At 31.5% G+C, this 23,922-nt stretch overlaps 1 protein-coding gene across 13 annotated transcripts in view; it reads left to right on the top strand.

Annotated features, from left to right (window-relative positions):
• The window catches only part of GULP1 (GULP PTB domain containing engulfment adaptor 1), a 454,164-nt gene that overhangs the window by 394,400 nt on the left and 35,842 nt on the right, over positions 1-23,922 (top strand). For 11 of the 13 annotated variants that reach the window (XM_074215525.1, XM_074215533.1, XM_074215522.1 and 8 more), the window contains 4 exons: positions 11,134-11,271; positions 18,207-18,323; positions 18,518-18,598; positions 19,027-19,119. In XM_074215525.1, the coding sequence (XP_074071626.1) occupies positions 11,134-11,271; positions 18,207-18,323; positions 18,518-18,598; positions 19,027-19,119 (429 nt within the window). The remainder of the gene's footprint in view (positions 1-11,133; positions 11,272-18,206; positions 18,324-18,517; positions 18,599-19,026; positions 19,120-23,922) is intronic. The other 2 variants (XM_074215529.1, XM_074215526.1) reach the window with 1 other exon arrangement.

Below are 23,922 nucleotides of genomic sequence, written 5' to 3'. Positions count from 1 at the left end.
GATCCACCAGTCTTAGTCTTCCTTAGGAGCAGAAATTATAGATGTGTGCTTCCATTCTCAGTTAAAAGTTTTGAGAGATACCAGAGAAACTTGAGTAGGAACAAATGATTAAATATAATTAAAGTTTTTCCACCTTAAAATATATTTCTTTGTCTGTGTGCACATATATGCACATATACACATTCAAACAGACTAGGATTTCCTATAAAGTGAGAGCCATTAAATTTTTAAAATGGTAACATTAAAATTAAAATTCTTCATAAGCTACTCCTATACTTGCTAGAATTAGGTCAACCATCATGTCTGTCATGCAAATATTCTTTTCCCTGTCTATTAGCATAGTCATTACTCAGCATATAAAAATATTCAATCTTTACCATATAGAATTATAATGCTTTCCTTTTATCCTTCTAATATTTTTTCCTTTATTTTCCCTTTCTTTTTCTTCCTCACTCTTTTCTTCTATTCCTTTAAAACCCTGTATAATTATAAGAATAATATGATCTATAATTTGTGACATATTTCCAGAATATTTCTGCTTTTGGGTTAAATTGCATAAAAACTTGTATTTGAGATTTATGTTAATTGTTTCCCATAAATAAGGGACCCCTATTGCCTATGTTAATGGTAAATGTAACTATGAAGATAACTACAGTTATGGAGATAACTTTATTTAGTGATCTGTTAAGTACTAACCTCAAGTGAACAATATATTCAGGAAAGTGTTCTCCAAAGAAAAAAGGATTTCTTAGCACTTGGAGAGATTATCCTTATGGAAGATATTACAAAAATCTCATTAAACATAGAAATATGACAGGATTATTTGAGTCAGATCCATGGCCAGTAAAAAGAAATTATATCCATGTTAGGAAGAAAAAAGGTGATAGTATGTTGCTTAGACATTTGTATGTGATTTTAGGAACAACCCATTGAGGCAATCTGTTGTTGCATAACTTCTTAGGTACTCCAGGTGATTAATGAACTAAGTTGACAACTAGGAAGAAGAGATCATGCTAACTTAGATTTGGGAAGTTTTTGTACTTTTGATGATTTCAAATAGCTCACTGCTAAAAAAAATACATCTTTTCAACACCTAGCTTCTTCATTCTCTATGTTAGAAAGGGCAAAAATATTCATTGTAGCCCTTACCACTCCCAATTGCAATCCAAATCAGATTAATATACAATTGGGAAATGTTTAACAAAATAAATGAAAATGTAATAAAATATAGTTATTGATCACATTTTAAGTCAGTAGGAGTCCATAAGGGGTTATTACATACATTTTAGTGGCCCGAACCCAATTTCTGAGTTTGACACCAGCTCTCTTATATTATAGATTATAAAACATCATCATTCCAGACATGAAAATTAACATTCCCCTAAAACAATGGAAAAATACATGATGGGCATAAGTAGCCTGTATTATTGTTCTGCAAGAAGTCTAAAATTTGATCAAGTTCAATCAGTTCGGCGTTTTTCTTGTTTAAAATAAAGTATATATTTGTGCACCATAAATATTCAATTAAAATAAATTTCATGCTTAAATTTTAAAAAATCCATAGTAAAAAACACCCATAATAAAGACTATAAAACACAACTCCTCTCCCAAAGTCATTAACTACTTGAAGAAGCGCTCCATGGACAGTCCATGCTCCAGAAAAATATTATTGATTCCTTTTTTGCCTTCAGGCGAATTCTTGTTATTTGCTTTTGTCTTCAGGACAGCTTTTGAAATAAATTAAGGGAATTACTTATGGGGGGTATTAGAATATGGTCTTAGAAAAAAATTGTTTGAATAACCTTAGGTATATGGTCCTCAGTGATCCATCGCACCCTATAAAGAATAATAACCTTGCCAGGCATCTTACAAAAGATGACTTAAGTGTGAGGAAAGATGGATATCAATAAAGGATATGTGTGACTAGAGAAGCTGGTGATCTAGTCATGGCATTAGAGAGAATGCTAAAAAACAGGCAACTGAATGTTATACCATTTGTCTGACTATTAAAGGGATTGGAAAAATATTTCAAACATAGAATGATTTGACTAAAAACCACTCAGAGAAAGCCCATAGGGAGGATGGTCTGTAATGGTGTTATCTCTAGGCAGAGAAATCCGAGATCTGTTTGTCTAGTCCCCAGTATCTTTCCTGCCCTTCATCACTGGCTATCAGCTAGACATTTTTAACTGTATGGCTCATAGACATTACAAACTCAAGTTTTATCTTTCGTACAAACTCTCCCAGCTAGCTGCCATTCTTCAAACCACCCAGGTTCACAACCTTCATTTTATGCAGAATCAACTTTAAAGTTTTAGTCCATTTCCATGCTCTGTGGTCTATCTGCATGCCTTTTTAAGGCAGTCTTAGATGTCTGTAAAGGTCTCTTTCCCACCTCCCAGCGGTTATATTCCCCTAACTTACTTTAAGGAAGCACAAATGTCACCTTTTTTGGGGACTTTCCCTAGATCTGAATGCCAATCCCTCTAAATTATTTTCCCTCCACATTTATCTTATATGTTGTGATGAAAATATCATATCTTGTTTCTTATATTAAAAGGCAAGATCCTTAAGGAGAGGAATTATATCTGTTTTTTTCTTTGTATTGCATAAGCATATCTTCTATCCAATATGTGCCTTCCAAAATATTATATACTTATTAAATGCACTGTTGAGAAATTCATTTTAATTTTTACATCAGATTTTTACAAAAGTAATACTTTTAAAGAGCAAATTTTAAAGAGCAAGTTTTTGGGTTTGCATGTGGTATATACAAATGAATCCCTTTATATTTCTTTTTTCACCTTTTTTGTACAAACCTATTATTTCACCCATGTTTAAATTAGAAGCACGGAAGCCTTGCTAACTTATGTAAAGCATCAACTCATTTGAATTTATAGTCTTAAGAGAACTGTTTAAGTCATGAAAGGTCGACTACTATACCTTGAATACCACTTCCTAGTTGAGACTTGAGTTAGTGCCTCCCTGAGACACTTCATCCAAATTTATGGAAGTCAGTATAGTTCTGATATTTTTTTTTCAAAATGCTCCACATTCATCTTGATAAGTTATTGCCCAAACAACTCTTAAGATCTAGGAATCCCTATTTCTTAAAATTCTAAGTTTTTCCATTTTCTCACATAGATGAATGAGAGGAAGGTGAAAATATCACCAACAGAAAATATCTAAACAAATCGCAAGATCATTGGCTACTAGACTACTCTACATTCCTTAGTTTTCTTTATAGTTTAAAAGATAAGACAAAAGCCATGTATACATTTATATAGCTGTATGTATATTTTGTACATATTTATGTCCACATGTTTATACATATAAACTTGTTTTAAATCATTTGAGGAATTAATTACTAAAATTATGATTTCCTTATAGAATGATATTCTGTGTATGATGCAAACCAGGGACCTTTTCAGTTACCTACCTCCCTACCCCAGGGTTGTAATTCAGGGCAGATTGAATGAACCTCCTGCAGTTGGATTGAATTGAAAGCCAAAGTGGAAATTTTGGACAAGTAGAACATATATTAAACTGGAAGCTTTTGAAGGCTGCCTTTTATTTCTTTATTGCTTTAACATCGGAGGCACTGAACATGTTTATGATGAAAAAACAGAGGCAAATCATGTTCTTTGTACATCTGAGTATTGAAATGACTATCTGAAATCTTTAGTGGTCCATTTTTCTTGATGTACAACCCTTCTTGTCTAAAGTGCATTTTTTGTAACTTCTAGTAATTGCTATTTTATAATAGAGCACATAATTGAGGTAGTGTCACAAATGAGTAAGCATCTCATTTTCTGAATTAAAAAGTATGTGAATATGAGTTTAGAGTTTTGGTAGACATTAAATTTTTATTAAGTACCTATCAAATACCAGTCACCCTGCTGCCAAGTCCTGGGGATACAAAGTAAAGCAAAAGACAGTCCTTGGTGATAAGGAACTAACATTGACAAAGTTAAATTGTTTAACTTATTATAGTTGGTAATTTTGTTTTAATGCATATGTATTAAATTTAAAGTTTCATATTAAGTGCTCTTAAATATAATATTTTATCAACAGAATATAATTTACTATGTGTATCTATTACTGCCAATTGTCAGTTTTTTTTCTCATTAAATTCTCTAAGGGCATTAGACCTAGCATGACATCAGTCTTTTCTTCTTGGATCCTTTCCCCTCTCCTATTTAGTAGAGAAAATTACTGTCTAACTACCTTCAAGTTTGCCTCATCTCATAGATGGAAAATAATTATGAAACAATTCTATCTTTGACATTCTCTTACTCTTGTTTTAAGTGATTTTTCTCTTGTGAACTAATTATAATTCCCAAGAGTTAACTAGGATTGAAGCCTCAATCTAATTAAGTATTATGAAGAAAGAAGTGCTCCCTATTACTTGTGTTACTATGAGCAAGTTGCTTAACCTCTCTAATCATCAGTTTCTTTAAACACTAATGAAGGAGTTAGGCTCAATGATCTATAATGCCTTTCCAACTCCAAATATTATACCTCTTTAATCCTATAGAGACATAGATAATCCTATAATCCTAGGGACAAAAATTAGAATCCAAAGGAAAGAAAAAAAAGATAATAAAAATCAGAACTTATTACAGTGAAATGAGAAAGATGAATTATTATTAAATTAAATCCAGTGCTCATTTTTCAAGGAGGCTGAAAAAATGTTTAACCATTGGAAAAAATAATTTTTTTAATTTCTTTATTTTGAATTTACAATTTTTATCCTAATTTTACTTCCCTCCCCTCACCCCCCTACAGGAGGCAGTCTTAGTCTTTGCATAGTTTCCAAGGTATGCATTAATCTAAGTTGTATGTGATGAGAGAGGAATCATATCCTTAAGGAAGAAAATAAAATATAAGAGAAAGCAAAATTACATAATAATAAAATAACTTTTTTTTTTTAAAACTAAAGGTAATAGTCTTTGTTCAGACTCCATAATTCTTTCTCTGGATACAGATGGTATTCTCCATCACAGATACTCCCAAATTGTGCCTGATTATTGCACTGATAGAATGAGCAAGTCCATTAAGATTGATCATCAACCCCATGTTGCTGTTTTAGTTCTGTAGATTCTGCTCTTCTCACTCAGCATCAGTTCATGCTTCCTTCTAGTTCATCCTTCCAGGATTCCCTGAATTACCATCCCTCCTGGTTTCTAATAGAACAATAGTGTTCCATCACATACATATACCACAGCTTATTAAGCCATTCCCCAATTGATGGACATTCATTTAATTTCCAATTCTTTGCCACGACAAACAGGGCTGCTATAAATATTTTTGTACAAGTGCTGTTTTTACCCTTGGAAAAATTAATTTTCAAAAAAGTCATATTCAAATTAGAAATGAAAAAGTATAGTTCATAATAAAGTTATATCAGGAAATACTTTATTTCTTATACTACATTTTAAAGGAATGAATGATAATTTCTGCTTTTACATTTTAACACCTATTGATGCTTCATTTACTGTGAAAGGTAAAGTTGGCCAGCAGATAATTCTCCTTACTCCTTCTGTCTTTGGATATTTAACCACACCTTGTGGCAATCATTGTTGCAACCAGTTATTTTCTCATGGTCTCTGTGGTCCCTTCCTCTGCAGTTTTATGAAGTTTCTATTAATTGTAAAATTAGGATTATAATCACAATGGCTTAAATCCTTCAGTTAGCAAAATACCTAATGTTTATTTAGAGTTAATACTCTCTGTCTTAATTAAAATTGTCTTGATCTCTTACTGACTCCTGGTCTCTTTCTAGTTGAGGAAAAACTTGAGGTTACCAGAAGCTTTGTGTGGAAGAATTGAGTTGATCTCATTCTAATTACTGTTACTGAATAGATATGAGTAGAAGATATTGGGGAAGGAGCAGATATTTTCTTGGAACCTATTTCAGTCCTTAAAATGTGGGTACAATTGGTGGTTAAGTCTTCTTTGAGATCATATAGGGGCCAATGCCCCCTCTTCTATCTCTCCTTTCTCAGAAACAGCTTGGCCCAACTTTTGGTTTCTCTTTTTCAGTTATTGCCACTACATCTTCCAAATCCCTCATAGTTAACAGGTCTTTCCAGTTCAGTTTGTGAAATTCAGAAAAAGTCTCAGAAAGTTGATCCTCAGTACTGCTGTTTCTATGGCTTAATCACTGAGACCTCCCTGATATCTCATGCATATATCATTGACAATATGCCGCAACCCATTTATGACATCATATACTTCTTCATTGCCTTTGGGAAAACTCACTCTTTTTAATTCATTCTAGCAACTATTTTTTTCCTATTCAGTCCTGGACCTACCTCTTTGTCCAAGTCCAGTGTCTGTTCTAGTTATTTATGTTGTTCAAATTATGAATGACATACCTATCCAATTAAACATTATTCTAAGAGATAGAGATTTTTACCCATTTTTTCTCATATTGATTTTAGACTACTCTTATATGCTTATTTTTAAAAATCTCTATAAAAGAATAACTTTGCCAAAAATACAGAAAGAGAATGGATAAGAAGGTTTTCACAAGCAATTTTTATTTTCAGGTTATACATTTGACTATTAGGTGTTATCAGTAGAAGAAACTGCTGTATTTATTGTTTGTTAATTACCAAATTAAAAAAGTACTTGGTAATACTTAAAGGCTCTCCTCCAACAAAGAGTCCTTCATATAGATGTTAAAACCTTTTCCTTTTCTTTGATACATTTAATTATCAAAATATTGTTGACTAATCACTGTTTATTAATAACAAATGAGATATGAAACAAGGGAATTATGTGCTCAGTCAGAATATACCACTGTTTCAAAAAAGCAGAATTCAATTGGAAAAGCAAATCACTGCAGATGATGAATTTTCAAGGTACTTCTGCTTTCAAATAATATTTTGTTGATTGATTACAAAGCCTAAATGAAATTCACTTCATATCATGTGCCATAAAAAATTTCATCACAATGCTAGAATTGAACTTTGCAAGATAAATCATGAAGGCATTAGATGAAAAGTGAATAATAAATTTATCTCAGTTGTGAAAAAGTGAGCAAGAGAAGAAATTTGAGGTAACAAATTCATTAAATTTGATTAGATGAAAGTTTTTAAATGATTTATAACAAAATAATTTAATGAAGATAAAATTAAAACAGATCATGGAACTATTTTGGCAATAATAAAATGAACATTGAAAAGACATAGGTAAAAAGCTTATATTTTTCTCCTGATATAAATTGATCAACATTGGATTACAAATGAACAATTGAAATGGTTTAAATTTCTTAGTAATCAAGTAAATATACATTAATAACCTGATGATATAAACTTCTACCTTCAGATTAACAAAAGTAAATTAAGTTACTTAAATTTAGTTAGCAAGCTGAAAGGATGTAACTTTATTTAAACATTTCCTTTTTTTTAGGTTTTTGCAAGGCAATGGGTTAAGTGACTTGCCCAAGGTCACACAGCTTAAGTGTCTTAAGGCGGATTTGGACTTAGGTCCTCCTGACTCCAGGGCCGGTGCTCTATTCTCTGTTCCACCTAGCTGCTCCAAACATTTCCTTTTGAAATTGAAAATTGATAGAATATTTTTAACATGATTTTGCAGTACACTGTGAGCATTATAAAAATAATCCTATCCTCATCCTTTACTCTTGTAATCCCCATAAAAGTATACCTTAAATGATAATGTAAAAAGAAATACTGGTATGTTTTAAAGGATCTATTAAGATATCTTGTGATATCTTTGTATATGTATATGTATATCTTGAATTATTAAAGTATCTTCCAAAGGTATTAATAGCTGTATTAATAGCTTTATTAATTGTATTTGCAAACATAAACACGGCTAAACAATATGTAAAAGTTCAGCAATTTGGGAATGGCTAAACAGGCTGAAATAAAGCAATGTAATAGAATTCTCTAATGTAAATAAGAGAGCAATATTGTAAAAAAAGAAAGAAATATAGTAATATAAAATTATATGAATCAAACAGAATTATAGGATCAGTATACAATTGATTGTATACACATTTAATTCCATTCAGTTCTATAAATATTTAAATATTTATATTTGAATCATTGAATAAATAAAAGTATTTAAATTAAAAATGTATTAAAAACTTACTATGTATAAGTTAAATGCTAAGCACTAGATACACAAATAGAAAAGCAAGCTAGTTCCTGCCCACAAATATTACAATAGAAGAAATACATATTGAGAAGCAGTTGTAGTAGAAGGATGTTTTCTTTGGAATAGTGGAGATCTGAGAGAGAGGTCATAAGTGGGGCAATGGACAAACCCTTTCTAAAATCAGTGGATGTGTTGATTCAATTATGGTTCTTAGGGCAAGATGCAGAAAGTGAATAAGAGGTAGGAGGATGATGATGTGTCAATTGCCTTTGTGATGACAAGAAAATGATTAATGGATAGATGAATAAAATGTGAAGAATCATCACATTCTTCTTGAAAAGAATTTTAAAAGTGGCTATTTTAATAACAATATTAATTTTAAATACCTATTTTAAATAAGATAAAATAAAAATAATCCCCTTTTAAAGAAAATATGCATTCCCAAGTAATAGGGGCATAAGAGTAAAATGATAAGAACAATAAGTGATCTTGGCATAGAAATTTGATAGCTGAACAAGAATCATCTTTAGGCCATAAAGATGACAGATTTCTCCACGAAGTCTTCTTCTTAAAGGAACTTAATTACCTCATGAATCAGACCATTACAGGTTTTTGATTGTTTTAATTATTATGAATTAATATCAGTCTAAAAACAAGTATAATCATTTGTCCATGTAGCTTTAGGTGCTTCAAGCCCATCAGCAAAAGAACAATCTTTGACACATTCTCCACAGTTACTAGGAAAAACATCATGCTAGTCAAAGGGCAATGATTTTTAGAGGATATGGCAGTTGAGAGAACTTAGCAACCTGCAACAGACCATTTGCTAATTTGTAAAGGGGTATTTTAAAGATCTACTCATACCAGCAAAATCTCATTTTCTTGAATATGGAATATTTCCATGTAGTTGAATAAAGAATGTTGTGATATTTCCTAATTAAAAGTCCTCTGGACTTCCTTGTGACTTCATTATTTTCTTTGATGTAAAATCCCAGAGCATTCATATATTACTGATTTGGAGGGTATATCTTAGTGTCTTTGAGTGTGTGTTTCTGAATACGTGTGTACATGTGTATGTGTGTATATGCACCCATTTTTTGTTTTATGACATATTATATTGCCCCTGCTTCTAATTTTGCCTTTATTGATTATAATCAAGAATTTTTGGTGCATAGGAAATACATTAAAATTTTAGTTGAATAAGAAATTATTATTCAACATTATGTATCAGAGAAAGGCAATCTGAACTACCCTTGAAATCAGAAATACCTTGGTTCAATCCTTGCTTTTGATATACCATTTGGAATGACTCTTGGTAAATCACTTAGACTCTCAGTGCCTTAAGGCAACTTTTTAAAGACTGTTAGTTATAAATGAATTCTTGAACCACATCAGTGAAGAGAATTTTTGTACTTGGAGTTCTTTGAACAAATAAAATCTTAGACCTGGACCTGTTAAAAGGGAAGAAAAAAAAACGATAAAAAGATAGCCTATGTAATTTCCCCAAGTTTCCTTAAGTTTAAGTTTATCTGTCAATAAAGACAAATAAAATTGCAAAGTAATGTAGTAAATGAAACAATAGAAGAAATGTGTATTTTTTCAAATTATTAAAGAACCATTTTGGATGGCATGCCATCAAAGACTCTTTGTGCTTTATATCTTTTTTTTTTGTTTCATTGCCCTCTCCACCTCTCCAATTAAAAATAAATAAATAAGTGTGTGTGTGTAATTTGCTTTTCCAGCCCACTCACTGGATTTTTTAAACTTTCTATTTCCTTGCTCTTTTCCTCCATTTTTTATATATTTTGATATTATTAGAGCTACATTGCATGCCATACTCCCTTTTCCAATACAAAGCAAAGAAAATTGGAATAAAAAAGAATCAAGCCTTATCTTGGCACTTTAAAAAAGAAATTGTTATGTCTGCTCTCCTTGAGATAAAAGTTCAAAAGGACTAGCATGATTCATGGTGCCAAGGGAAAAACAACTTAGAATGAAATTTTAACAGCTGATCTTTAATTATGTTCTTGAACTAAATATAGACCCTAATTTCCTAATATTCATATAAAATCTAGAAAATCTGAGATATTTGAGTTAGATCTAAAAAAGAAATTCTTCTCTAGTTTACTGCAAATGCAAGCAAATTGTGTAAATGAAAAATCTAATATGAATTTAAAATTTTATGACTTTTTAAATTAAGTACTAATTTGGGAGAGTTATAATTCTCATGATTTTCTTTAACTATATTAAAATTATAAAATACTACATAAATAAGTATTATAATTATTTTGTTGCAATACAATATGTCATTTTATAACTGTCAAAGCATTTTACAAATGAATGTAAAATTTAGTTTTGGTATGTTCCTTTGTGTTAGAAATGTTTTTAGTTTGATTTTTTCAGAATTAAGGGCAATAAATACATCATACATTTATTAATTGCTTATATGTGCAGAACATTATGCAAGGATTTGAGTATTCTACAAATTTAAGTAGTCACTACTTTGTAGAACTTAAAGGTTACTGCTTATTATACCTACACAAATAACTGGATTTCAAACGATTAATACTTGATAAAGTACAGGAGAGATAAAGGTCATTTTTCACTGAGTATAAAAGGCATCAGAAAAGGGAAGAATTTCCTGGGGGGGAGTAACATTTAGATTGATATATGAAAGGTATATAGTTGGAGGAGACAAAAAAGAGGCATACTGGGCATAAAGACTTAGATAAAGGTTTCAGGAGAGAAAAATCAAGAATTCTGTGTAGAGAATAGTGAATAATTCACATTCATTAGAATTTCCTGTTCTGATATCTTCTATAAATCAGAAACTTCATTTTCATTGTTTAAATTTGTTTAAATTAGTAGTGTCCATAAAATTTAACATTTAATAAGTAAAAGTTCCATCCTGTAGCTCACTAATTGTCTACATTAGAAATAAAAAATAATTATATAGTAAATATATGCTCATCAATCCTCTTCATTTCCAACATATCTTTACAGGAAGTCCAGCACAATTGCCAGCTTCATAGGATATCATTTTGTGCAGATGATAAAACTGACAAGAGGATATTTACTTTCATATGCAAAGATTCTGAGTCAAATAAGCATTTGTGCTATGTATTTGACAGCGAAAAGTGTGTAAGTATGCCAAATGTTTTAGGGTGATTTATTCTATTTTGTGAGTTTAGGAATTGGCTTATTCCTAACAATATTAAAAATATTTGAAAGAATAAGATCTGAAAATACTTAAAGATTCAATATATCATGAAAACATACAACAAGATCTCTTGCTTAGCAAAATTCTCATGTTCATACAGGGAAATTTACTTTATCAGAGAATCATAAGAAGTTTGTCCTTGCTTTTATTTCATTTCATAGAAAGTAAATTTTGAATATTTCTTCTTGGTGTACAAGTATTATCTAAATGGCTAGGTATATCATTGAGAAATGGTGCATTTTATTTCATTATTCTTAAAATATGAAGCTTCAGGGAAAGAGCTAAAATACTGTCTTAAAACACCATTAATTATTCAAAGAAACAGTTATTTTCATTTTAATGCCTTTTCATATGTTTGACATAGATCAAAAATGATATACATAAATACACAATACTCATAGACACCTAATACTCAAACCCTAAGTAATGTATGTATATAAAGAACAAGAATTAGAAAATTACTGAATGAGGTCCTATGATGGATAATTATTTGTATCTAATCTTGCACTGTGTTACAGGGACAGATTAAAGAAATTTTTGACTGAGCCTGATTTTCTAATGAAAAATATAAGTATTGGGGAAAATGAAATACTATTATTAAACATATATATGAGTAGTTAATTTCAAGCATACTTTTAACCTCTAAAGTTATTACTGAAGGCAGACCACCTAAAGTAACAGATGATTAATTTTGGCAGTAAATAAGAGCTGATTAATTTGGTTAGTAATTATTTTTATGCTGTCTACAGATTGACAAAAATATTATCATTTACCTTTTATGGTCTTACGATCATATTGTCAAGTGCTGTAAAGTTTATAAAACATAAAAAATAGCTGGCCAGTGTCCTTAAATAACATAGTCATTGTCCAAAGAGACATTCCAAATCAGTAATATATGAATACTAAGATTAAGTATGGATACTTGTTTAAATCTTACTTTGCTCTATGAATTCATTTCAACTTTGTAAATTTCCTTAATTTTGGAGGAGAGAAAGATGAGAAGTGGTGACAGGAAGACAGAACTAACTGCACCCATGTCCTTGATACCATCATGTCTCATAGTACCTCTTACTACTGAATATCCATTTCTGAGAGCCATATCAAATTGTTAATTGAACTGGGGCAGCTAGGTGGTACAGTGGATAGAACACCAGCCCTGGAGTCAGGAGGACCTGAGTTCAAATCTGCTTCCAGACACATAATAATTACCTAGCTGTGTGACACTGGGCAAGTCACTTAACCCCACTGCCTTACAAAAACTAAAAAAAAAAAAAATTCCAAACAACTATTGAGCTGATTTTCTGTTGGCTATATTACTTTTTTTTCCACATTTATTGCTGCCCATTCAGACTTAGGCCATTGAGGTTTTTTTAATCAACATTTAAACTCTATCATATTCCTCTGTCAGCACTTGAATGATTTGTTAAGTATTTACTATGCATTAAGCATTGTGATAATACTAGATTTGACTCATTATTTCAATCTATCAAAATGTTTGTATTATGATACTGTAAAACAATGTAAATTAGTTATGCCTCCCAATTTTATGCCATCTAAAAATGTGATATTTCCATATTTTCATCTGTTAATTATTTCATAATATCAACAAAGTAGAACCAGTGAAATTATCTAATACTACACCACCAGGAATGCTCCTTTAGGTTGATACTGATCCATTAATCAGCAGAGATTTGCACTAATGCATTTGGGTACACTTACTAAATGTTTTATGGACACCCATATAAATTATCTATATAATCAACCAGTTCTTATTTCTTTATACATTGCATGAGAAACTTGTTAAATGTATTTCTTGAATAAAAATGTATTACACAAAATATTTTTTTTATTTTACTTATAACATCAAAAGAAAATGATATTTGGCATAAATTAGTCTAAATGTAAACAATTCCTTGAGATCACCGGTGTGATAAACAATAGATTTAATAATTTATTTTAGAATTGTTCCATTGACAATAAACTTGCTGGTCTGCATTTTTTTGGATTCTTCCTTTTTTCCCTTTTTCAAAAAGGAAAAAAGTTAAGTCAGTTCACATTTATTAAGTTCCTACTATGTTCCAGGCTAAAGAAAAAGGTCCTATGCTAAGATATTTATTATCTCATTTGATGCTCATTACAAACCTGGGATGTAGGCACTATTATTGTCTCCATTTTTCAAGTGAGAAAACTGAGAAATATAGAAATTATATGCCTTGCTCAGAGTCCCACAGCTAACATAGTTCTGAGGTCACACTTGAACTTAGGTCTTCCTGCCTCCAGCCCCAATGCTCTATCCATTGTGCATACTAGCTGCTCCATTTAAATATGGAATTAAAAGTCATAAAACCTCAGCTTGAATCCCTTCTTCATTATTTAATTCCTGAGTAATACTGGGCAAGACACAACTTTTCTGACCTTCAGTTACCTCTTATGTAAAATGAGTTCTCTTTCAGCTCTGTCTCAGAGATTCTATGTGATCTCATCTCTTATTTATTTGTATAATGATCTGGTCAGAAAACAGAGAAACAGCAAATAAGATTTGATGTCTATCTAACACATGAGAAAAGGTAAATATACCAACAGGAGGATGAGGATCTATCCAGAAAATTTAGCAATCCTTTATTACTCATCCTCCCAAAGCTCTTGCCTCTTGGTACCGTCTATTAGAGATGATCACTTAGCAGACTTGCTGACACTGAAACAGAACACCTAAAATGGAACCCCAAAAAGAACACCTAATCTAGTCCCCCAAATTTGGAGCTCTAATTTCTGATCTTCACTTTACTCCATTGTAAAATGATGATATTATCTGTGGTTGTTGATCAGTAATTTCTAGCTCTTTGTGGCCCCATTTGGGGTTTTCTTGGCAAAGATATTAGAGTAGTTTGCCATTTCCTTCAACTCATTTTATAGATGATATTACTGAGGCAAACAGATTTAAGTGACTTTCCCAGGGTCCTACAACTAGTAGTTGTCTGAAGCCATATTTGACTTTAGGAAGATGAGTCTTCCAGACTATAAGCCCAAACTCTATGCACTTTAGCTTTCCATAATCTGTAGCACCTACCTCTAAAATTCCTTCAAGCTCTAGATCCTATCATATGACATGGATAGAAGTAAAGCCTTTAGCCTGCTACTTAGTTTTCCTCACTGTTAGACAAAATCCTCACCTTTCCCTGTCATATAACTTTCTCATGATGCATAGCTTTTCTTAATGGATCTTACACCCAAGAATATATCTGATTTAAGCGTATTTTGTCAGTCTTACATTTAATTTCATAAAAATAATTTTTCAAGAAATGCCATTTTAACCTTCCTAAATAAGGTATTTTATTTTTTAATGAAAAAAGCTATTTCATAATAAAGATGGATCACAATAGTAGTGATATTTATTTCCTGCAAAAATAAGTTATTTTTTCTGTTGATATAAAGACATAAACTGTAATCAATATAGTGTGAAATTTATGATATATTCTATAACAATATAATTATAGCTGTATATGTATATAGAGATATATATACAGAGGGGGGAGGTGATATTAATGATTGAGTTGATATTTCCTAAAATGTCCATTGCAGTGAACAAGATGTAATGAAAGCTTTTGTAGATGAAGTTAATAATTAGTTATCCAATTGGGATTCCTTTTATATTATATCAAACTAAATGTAAAAGAACAATAAAAGCAATGATTAGAATGATGAAAAGTATTGACAATGAAGAGTTGTATTATTAAGAGAGAAAATAGCAGCCTCATTAAGCTTTAAATTTTGTATTCAGATTTATTTTATTTTATTTGAGAAAATTGTATTTGAGAAAAAAATTTAGGAAAATCCCTGAGCAAGCTAATTTACTTTGTTTGCCTCCATTTCTTCTTATAGAATAAACTGGAAAAGGAAATGGAAAACCACTTCAGGTTCTATTTCAAGAAAACCCCAAATGGGGTCACAGGGAGTCAGACATGACTGAAGCAACTGCATAAAAAAATTGATTTACTAAAACTTCCTGAACTTATATATAATTAAATAAAGCAAGGGAGAAAACTTCAGTTAATCCATAGCAATGAATTCAATTCAATTAAACAAACCTATGTGAAGCACTAAAAATATACAAAGCTCTGAGTGTAGAACCTGGCATATAAAGAAGTAAAAAATAAAAAACCAAACTGATAGTCCTTGCCCTCTAGGGCTTCCAATGCAGTAATGCAGTAGATAAGAGAGAGTAGAAAAATAGCAAAGGTACATAAGTAACTTTGATGTAAGACAGAATATTTTTAAGTATCAGAAGCTTTTGAGAATTTTGACATGGAAGAGATCATTTGTCTAGAACTTTGTGTGTGTGTGTGTGTGTGTGTGTGTGTATACATATATATATATATATATATATGAATGTGTGTATACATACATATGTGTATACACACACACACACACACACACACATATATATATATATATAATATATATGGGGAGAGAGAGAGGTCTTTTACACACATACACAATCTGATCTATATATTTATATATTTCATCTTTCTTTGTTTAACGAAGGTCTTATAAAGGAGAGAGTACCTAAATTGAATGTACCTTGAATGAAGTGGGGGTAAGTCTTAGGTTATGGGTTAGAGGGCAGGGTTGTCTATTCCAGAAATGGAGAATCATATGAACAAAGGCAAGGCTATAGTAAAGAGTAGGGTGGGATGGAGGGAAATGGCAGCAACTTTGACTCCTTAGAGTTTGTAAAAGAGAATAGTATATTAAGATGGAAGTCAGACTATGGGAAAGTTTGAATTTCAAAATTGGTATTATGTATTTTATTAGGTGTATTATGAGAGAAGTACTATATTTTTCTTGAGCAGAGGAGTTCCATGATCAGAGAGTATATGTGTTTTGATGACTTCTTTGGCAGTCATACGATGGTTGCATTGCTGGCTAACAGACTGTAGGAAATGAAATCACTGGTGATTATTTTAATAATCTCAGTAAAAGTTGATATGAGCCTTAAGTAGGGTAATTCTAAAACTGTAACAAAGAGAACAAATTTGAGAGAGCCCATTCAATTTAACAAAATCTATCTAACAGTACTAATGTAAACTATAGGTTTAGAGATTAACTTTACAAAACTTGGCAATGGATTGGATTCAGGGGTATAGGGAGGCATAATTATTTATAGTCCTATGGTTTCCAGCCCAGGTAATAAGAAGGATAGTGAATAAGTGAATAAGAAGGATAGTATCCAATAAAAAAAGGAAACTAGAATAAGATTTAGGGGGGGGGAAGATAAATTCAGTTTTTGATATATTAAATCTGTAGTGTCAGAATAGCCAGGTGAATCTACTAATCAAGCAATGAACTTTCTCATTGATAGTCTCATAAATTAAATGTGTATTAATAAATAAAATACATTTTCAATCCCAGTTTGAAATCAAGACTTGCAATATCATGTATACAAATTATTTCCTCTCAATAACATACACTTTTAAATTTTAAAATAATTAACAGGCTACCTTACAATAACAAATCTTGTTGAATATAGCTTGTGAAATAGGGTCCACACTTTCTAATTCAAATTCTATTTTATTTCAACAAAAAATTGTTTAATGCCTTCTAAGAGCAAGGACAGTGCGTGATAGAGGCAAAGGAAAGGACAAGTCAACTCAGGATGGTTCGAAGTGAATAGATGAAGGAGGAATTAGTGAAATTAGCAAGAAGATCATATCCCTATCTATCATGATACTAGCTGGCCTGGACCTTTGATTTCACTGGAAGAGGGAATTCTTAGACAGGGAAACTGTCTCTGCCAGATTCAGATTAGCATCTTTGCTAAGTCAAGGGGTTAAGTGAATCCCATAGTCAGAGTAGAGTAAGACCTTGTGCCCCATCCACATGCTGTCAACTCTGCTAGGACTGTAGTAGATAACTTATTCCAAGGAAGGAAAGCAAACTGAGGAGGAAGCATACTAAATGAAGGGAAAAAACTGAGAAATTCCATGCCTGGAGCTCTCTCAGATAAAGACAGACTTTCTACAAGAAAACTTTCCCAGTCCTCCTTAATCTTAGTGGCTTCCCTCTGTGATGTCCCCTAATTTGTCTGATATAAATCGTATTTGTTTATAAACTGGGCATTAGATTGTTAGCTCCTTGTGAGCAGGGACTATTTTTTTTATTTTATATCTCTAGTCCTTAGTATATTAAAATCACTTAATAAATGTTTATCAAATGAATGAGTACTGTCTTCCCCATTAAACTGAACTGGATCAGAGGAGGAACAGTTTGATTTTTTTTGTCTTTCTTTGTGTAGTACAATGTAGCATATAATAGGTGATTAATAAATGCTAGTCATCAGATTAATTGATTGATAATACAAGATAACATTTATATAGCACTTTACAAAGGATTTGCAAAGTGCTTTACATGTGGTAGCTCACTGAATCCTCACAACTACCCTGCAAGATAGATGCTAACTGCATATACCATTTTACAGATGAGGGAACTGAGGCTCAGAGTGACTTATTCACAATCCCACAACTGTTAAGGCAGCATTCAAACTTAAATCTCTCCAAATCTTGATCCTACAGCTACTTGGCCACCTTTCTGCCAGTTTAAAAGATTAAAGAAAGGAATAAAATGTGGAGGGTGGAACAGTCGTCCTCAAATTTTGCAGGTCTTTAACTTGCCTTCAGCCCAATGAAGGTGAGCTGACAAAACTGTAGATTTTTATAATGGAGTAGAATGAGTTATAGTCCTGCCTTTTCTTGTTCCTGCTTCCATTAATGTTATGAATATTTGCCTTTTGGGGCTATAGTTTGGTCCTGGACATGGTCTAAATATGATGCCAATTCTTTGTGTTTGATTTTGCCCAAAGGCTGAAGAGATAACATTAACGATTGGTCAAGCCTTCGATCTTGCCTACAGGAAATTTCTAGAATCTGGTGGAAAGGATGTTGAAACAAGAAAACAGATTGCAGGGTTGCAGAAAAGAGTGAGTAATCTAAACTTGTTGATCACATGTATTTGATCTAAGTACAGGGAAACTTGCAGACCATCAAACAAATTGAGAAGTCCTACCATTCCATTTCCCCACACAGATTGGAACTGCTTTCATTTTGTTCCTATAATTGTCCACTCCTGATCCCCTGCACAGTTTTTAACCATTTTATATTGAATTCCCACAAGAACTTAGTGTTCTCATGTGACTTTGCTTCACTTCCTGATGCTTCTCATGGGGATCAGAGCAGCAGAAGGAGCAGATGCTGGGTAAGTGGTTTCCCACGCAGATCAGATTCCTTTTGTTATTAAATTACCCCCTTCCCCTCACTCTCTTCAAAATCATCATAAGCAAGTTTCACTGTCCTGTGGTTACACTCCTAGATTATGGGTACAATTTGCAAAGTGAATTCAGAAAAACAGAAAGATGGGAGCAATCAGGAAGAAGAAATTAGCCTAAAATACAAGTATCATAAAATTTAAAATACATGCATTGCTAATGACCTGGAGTTCTAAGCTATTTCCCAGCCTTTACATAAATAACATTATCCCCTGTGCATGAAACATTACATTACACTTTGAAATCATGAACAAGAAGATGTTTAGAAAGGTCATTCCAAAGTGTAGTCAGGAGTTTGTGCTATTTAGGAAAAAAATAAGTTTCTGATTTGATGTTCTGTGATCCTTTGCTTTTTTAGATACAAGAGCTGGAAACTGAGAATACAGAACTCAGAAATAAAGTTCAGGATTTGGAAAATCAGCTAAGAATAACTCACATATCAGCATCTCCAGTAAGTATATGTAAAATCTATGCTGGCTCAGGGGGAAAAAAAATCAATTGCATTACTCTGCACCAGATATATATTGCATTTTTTAATAGCTCTACACTTAAACCAAATTTCTAATATCACAGAGAAAAAGCAAGCTTATTTTTTTTAAGATTTTAGAAAGGTTTTATTTACTTTAAGTTTTACAATTTTTCCCTCAATCTTGCTTCCCTCCCCCATGGAAGGCAGTTTGCTAGTCTTTACATCATTCCTATAGGATGTATTGATCTAAGTTGAATGTGATGAGAAAAAAAACCATATCCATATCCTTAAGGAAGAAACATATAGTATGAGATATAGCAGAATTACATAATAGGACAATATTTTTTTTTTAAATTAAAGGTAAAAAGTCTTTGGTCTTTGTTCGAACTCCACAATTCTTTCTCAGGATTCAGATAGCATTCTACAGTGCAGATATCACAAGACTGTGCCTGATTGTTGCCCTGTTGGTATGAGCAAGTCCATTAAGGTTGATCATTACTCCCATGTTGCTGTTAGGGTGTACAATGTTCTTCTGGTTCTGCTCATCTCACTCAGCATCAGTTTATGCAAATCCTTCCAGGCTTCCCTGATAAAAAGCATGTTTATTAATACAGAAAGGGTTAGGGGCTGACCTATTATTTCTTTAGTATAAGGAAACTTCCAGTTGAAATGACTGCTTGCACCAAGGCTGGTTACTACTTTTTTTTGAAACTTAAAAGAGTTACCTAGGACTCTCATTTAAACAGCCTACATGTGTCCAAGGCAGGACTTGAAACCTGGTTATCTTGACTTTGAAGTCAGTTCTTTAATTCCCACAGGTAACCCTAAAAATATGTATATCATTTAGATTTATTTTATCCTGGATAACTGAATCCAGGCTCAATATAATTCTAGCCCTTGTTAAGGAATCAGCAAATATCTAAAATAGTTATATTTGGACTTTGAGGTCTGTTGATTAGTGCATTGTAGCTAAATTTAATAAACCTTTCTGTAGTGATATGGGAGAATTAAGAGAAATTCTAAAACAGTAAGCTGCAGCTCAGGAAATAGGTGTTTTTACTTGGAAAAATCTCGGCTATTGTATTACATAATGATTTTTCAAAAGAGTTAATTAACCCCTCATCATGAGAAATGAGTGTTTTGGGCACAGAAATTACTTGTCAATAGAGGCAATTTTTATATTGTTAATAAATTATTCATTGTGAAGTCTATTCACAATTTCAAAATCCATGTTTACCTTTTTGCTTTCCATCCAAGCTGCTTAGACCTATTTCATGTCATTAGATGGTATATAATTAGAACATGAAAACATTTTAATATTCATATAATTAAAGGTAAATGGGAAAATTTTACTTCCTGTTCTGATCATTTGTACTAACACTATCCTCCTTTTGTTCCCTTTCCAAACTTCTCCAACTTTTCTTTCTCAGTCCTACCTGGTTTTTTTGGTTTGTTTTAGATCAAGGCCAAATGCTGTGTTCAACCACATAAACAATGAGACAATCTCTAAAAATTGTTATTTAATTATATTCCTTCAGTAAACAAGTAGCTATTAAACAATAAGGGAGTGTTCTTTGCCTGTCACATTAATGAACCACAACAGAACTGGACGATTTTTAGGATTTGATTCTTTTGATAATTTATGCATACTGTTGTATCTTGGGTTTGGCCATTGTAATTGGTGATTGAGAAATGTGTTCCTGGCAGCCCAGGTTGGAACTATGAACATATTTATTCAAAGAATTATGGTTATAATATTGTGGTTAGGTTTTATATTGCCAATAGTGCTAGTACCCATAATTTCTTTTACTTCACCAAATATGTCTATAATAAACAACACAATAATTTAAAAATCTACAGACTAAAGCTAAAAATACTGACTTTGTATTCTGATTATTATATTTTAGTCTGTCAAAAATGCTTGGAAGTTCCTCATTTCCTATTGTCAGAAGTAATCTTTCTTTGCTCACAGCTGAATAGTACTTTATATCTAGTTTAAAGTACTTTCCTTTATAACCTTATATTTGAGTTATGTCCACACATTTCCTGACTCCCATACTGTAAGCCATTACATGATATATTTCGGTACCTAGGATAGAGGAGATGATGTTTAAATATTTGTTAAATAAATGACTGAAAATTGACTTTACCACAGCAGGGTACTTAATAGTACCTACAGTAGTTTCTGAATCCAAAGCAATATGATCTGAACCCCATAATACAGTTGGTTTCCAGTTTACAAATAGGTTATGGTCCAAAAGTTCATTTTAAAATTACTCATTTGAAAATCAAAATATGTTTTACCACAGAAACAAAATGTTACACAATATAATTCATTTTTAGGTCAGCCAAAAAAAATTCCTGTTTAACTCAACCTGAAGTAAATTAAATTTATTATGAATAATACTCTAGAACCTAGCCACAAATTGTAACCATGATTCAATCGGAAATGCATTCATAGTTGCAAGTGGAGATATCAGGAATGCATTTTTCAGTCACCATTCATGGTAATTAAATCTATGATATAGCATAAATTATGAAACAAAAATTGTGAGAAAATCCAATTCTTAAGACAGTCTAGTTACGCTATAATCTGGTAATGTGTTGGATAAAGTCATTCCCTACTTTCAAAATAGCGATTTTTAAAGATAAGTTCTGTATAGAAATGATAGAATAAAACAATTAAGAAAATGGAAAGTTACAAATGTTTCTTTCCTCCCCTGCTAAACAATATGGATGATAAAGAATATTCAATAATTTAAAATTTTAGGTATTATTAACATGGTAATAGTGATAAAGATAATCTAATTATTTTTCTCTATCAGAAATGCTTGAATTTGTTTTTGAATTAAAATTATTTTATAAGTACTTCATAAAAACTTAAGAATTTCATATTCCAGCTGTACCATTTTGAGGTAGACATATAAAACAGCAAATAAAAAGTTATGTCAATTATATAGCAGGCAGGTAGTATAGATAGCAAAGTATATATATATTTAAATCTGTGTGTATGTGTGTGTGTGTAAAATAATATGTCCTTCATTAGAAGAGAGTCAGTTTGCCACAATAGAAAGAGAACTAGCCTTGGAGCCAGGAAGACTGGGTTTAAATACTGTTTTTGTTTTATACTAACCATGTGACTCTGGTCAAGTCAATTATCATTTTAGCCCCTGGATAACTATCTGAGTCATATTACAGCAAAGATTCTATTGTACATTGGTAAAAGGGAGTTTCCTAATCTGAGTTCCCTCTACCAATAAAATCCTAGGTACAGTGTTAGAAAAGTTCTTATGAATCAGAGTGAGTCATTTTTTGAAAAGTAAAGGATATGTAGAAGCAAGGAATTAGCAATTGATTTTTAGCTTTTGTTTTCCTTCTGCATTAAATGAAAACCCTAGCATATTTTAATGACAAAAATGAGATGTTTAGCTATGAAACATAAGAAAAAATTCTTGGATTGGAAATCAGAGAATTAGTTTCTTGTCTTTTCTCAGTTATTAAATTTATTGACCTTAGGCTCTAAGTCTGTCTCCTCATCTGTGAAATGAGCTTATTGGATTGTATGATCTCTCAAGTGCCACTCCTTAAATTTCTTTATTCTATGAACCTATAAAAATTACATTACATTTCATATAATAAAATTTACCCCACAAAGAATTACCAAAATCTTTTTTAAAGTTTGAGACTTTTAATCTTTTAAGCTTATAACATTTTGTACTGTTTTAAAGTACATAAAATTATTTTTGTTATGAATATATTAACCATAATGATGACTCTGATAACAAAATGACACTTCATGGATAATTGATACTATTGATTAATATTTTGAAGCTGAAGTAGACTCTTAGAAAATTATGAAGATGAAAATTAATATTTTAAATAAGATCAATAATCAAGGATTTGTTCTACTGCCTACTGTGTGGCAGATATTGCTACAACATCTCTATTAATATGAATAGTTCTGACTTAATGGTTATCTCTAAGTAGAATTTTAGAATAGTGAATGCTGAAAAATGAATATTCTTTTCCCTAAAACCTTTATCACAAAATTTGCAAGTTAAGTGATATTATGTTAAATGGTATTAAGATAGCCAGGAGGAAAATGGTAATGTCTGAATTGTACAGTACCTGATATAATGACCAATACATAATAGACATTCCTTAAATGTTGAAGATCATGTAGTTGATTGGTTTCTGTTAGTTTAATAACATAGGAGTTAGTGTATTATTGAAATAAGAGACTTGACTGCTGTTATGGTGGATGAAGGTAACATATCTGGGAAGATTATTTCTTTTGGAGGAAATCATGAAAGACTTCTTGAAGTGGTCTCTGAACTGGATATCAAAGAGAAAATGTTAGTAGTTGAAATTAAGTGTCCTAGGAAGACAGAAGGTCCATTAATATAATATCTATTACTGTTAAAATAACAAAATAACATACTCAGAAATAAATTGATCTTTCCTTAGTATAGTAAATTAAATATATCTAGAGTCCAGAGCTAGTTTTCTACATAATGGAAAATCAGTAGAGACCATTCTGTTAAGATCAGGAGAACAGCACAGAGATTCATTATCACTATTATTGAATAAAGTTATAGAAATTTGAGCTAAAGCTGTAAGACAAGAAAAAGGAATTGAGAGAATGATCATAGGCAAAGATTAAGCCACAATATCACTACTTTACAAATTGTCTACCTGAAGATTCACCTAAACTTAATTAAAAACAATAATTCTATTTCATACAAATAATCAGTTTTTTCCAAAATCACTAATAAAACCCTGAGG

Source organism: Macrotis lagotis, chromosome 1, assembly GCF_037893015.1.
Source record: "Macrotis lagotis isolate mMagLag1 chromosome 1, bilby.v1.9.chrom.fasta, whole genome shotgun sequence".
NCBI classification, from domain to species: Eukaryota; Metazoa; Chordata; class Mammalia; order Peramelemorphia; family Peramelidae; genus Macrotis; species Macrotis lagotis.
The sequence above is the reverse complement of the archived record's forward strand: the minus strand, read 5'-3'. Positions and strand labels throughout refer to the sequence as shown.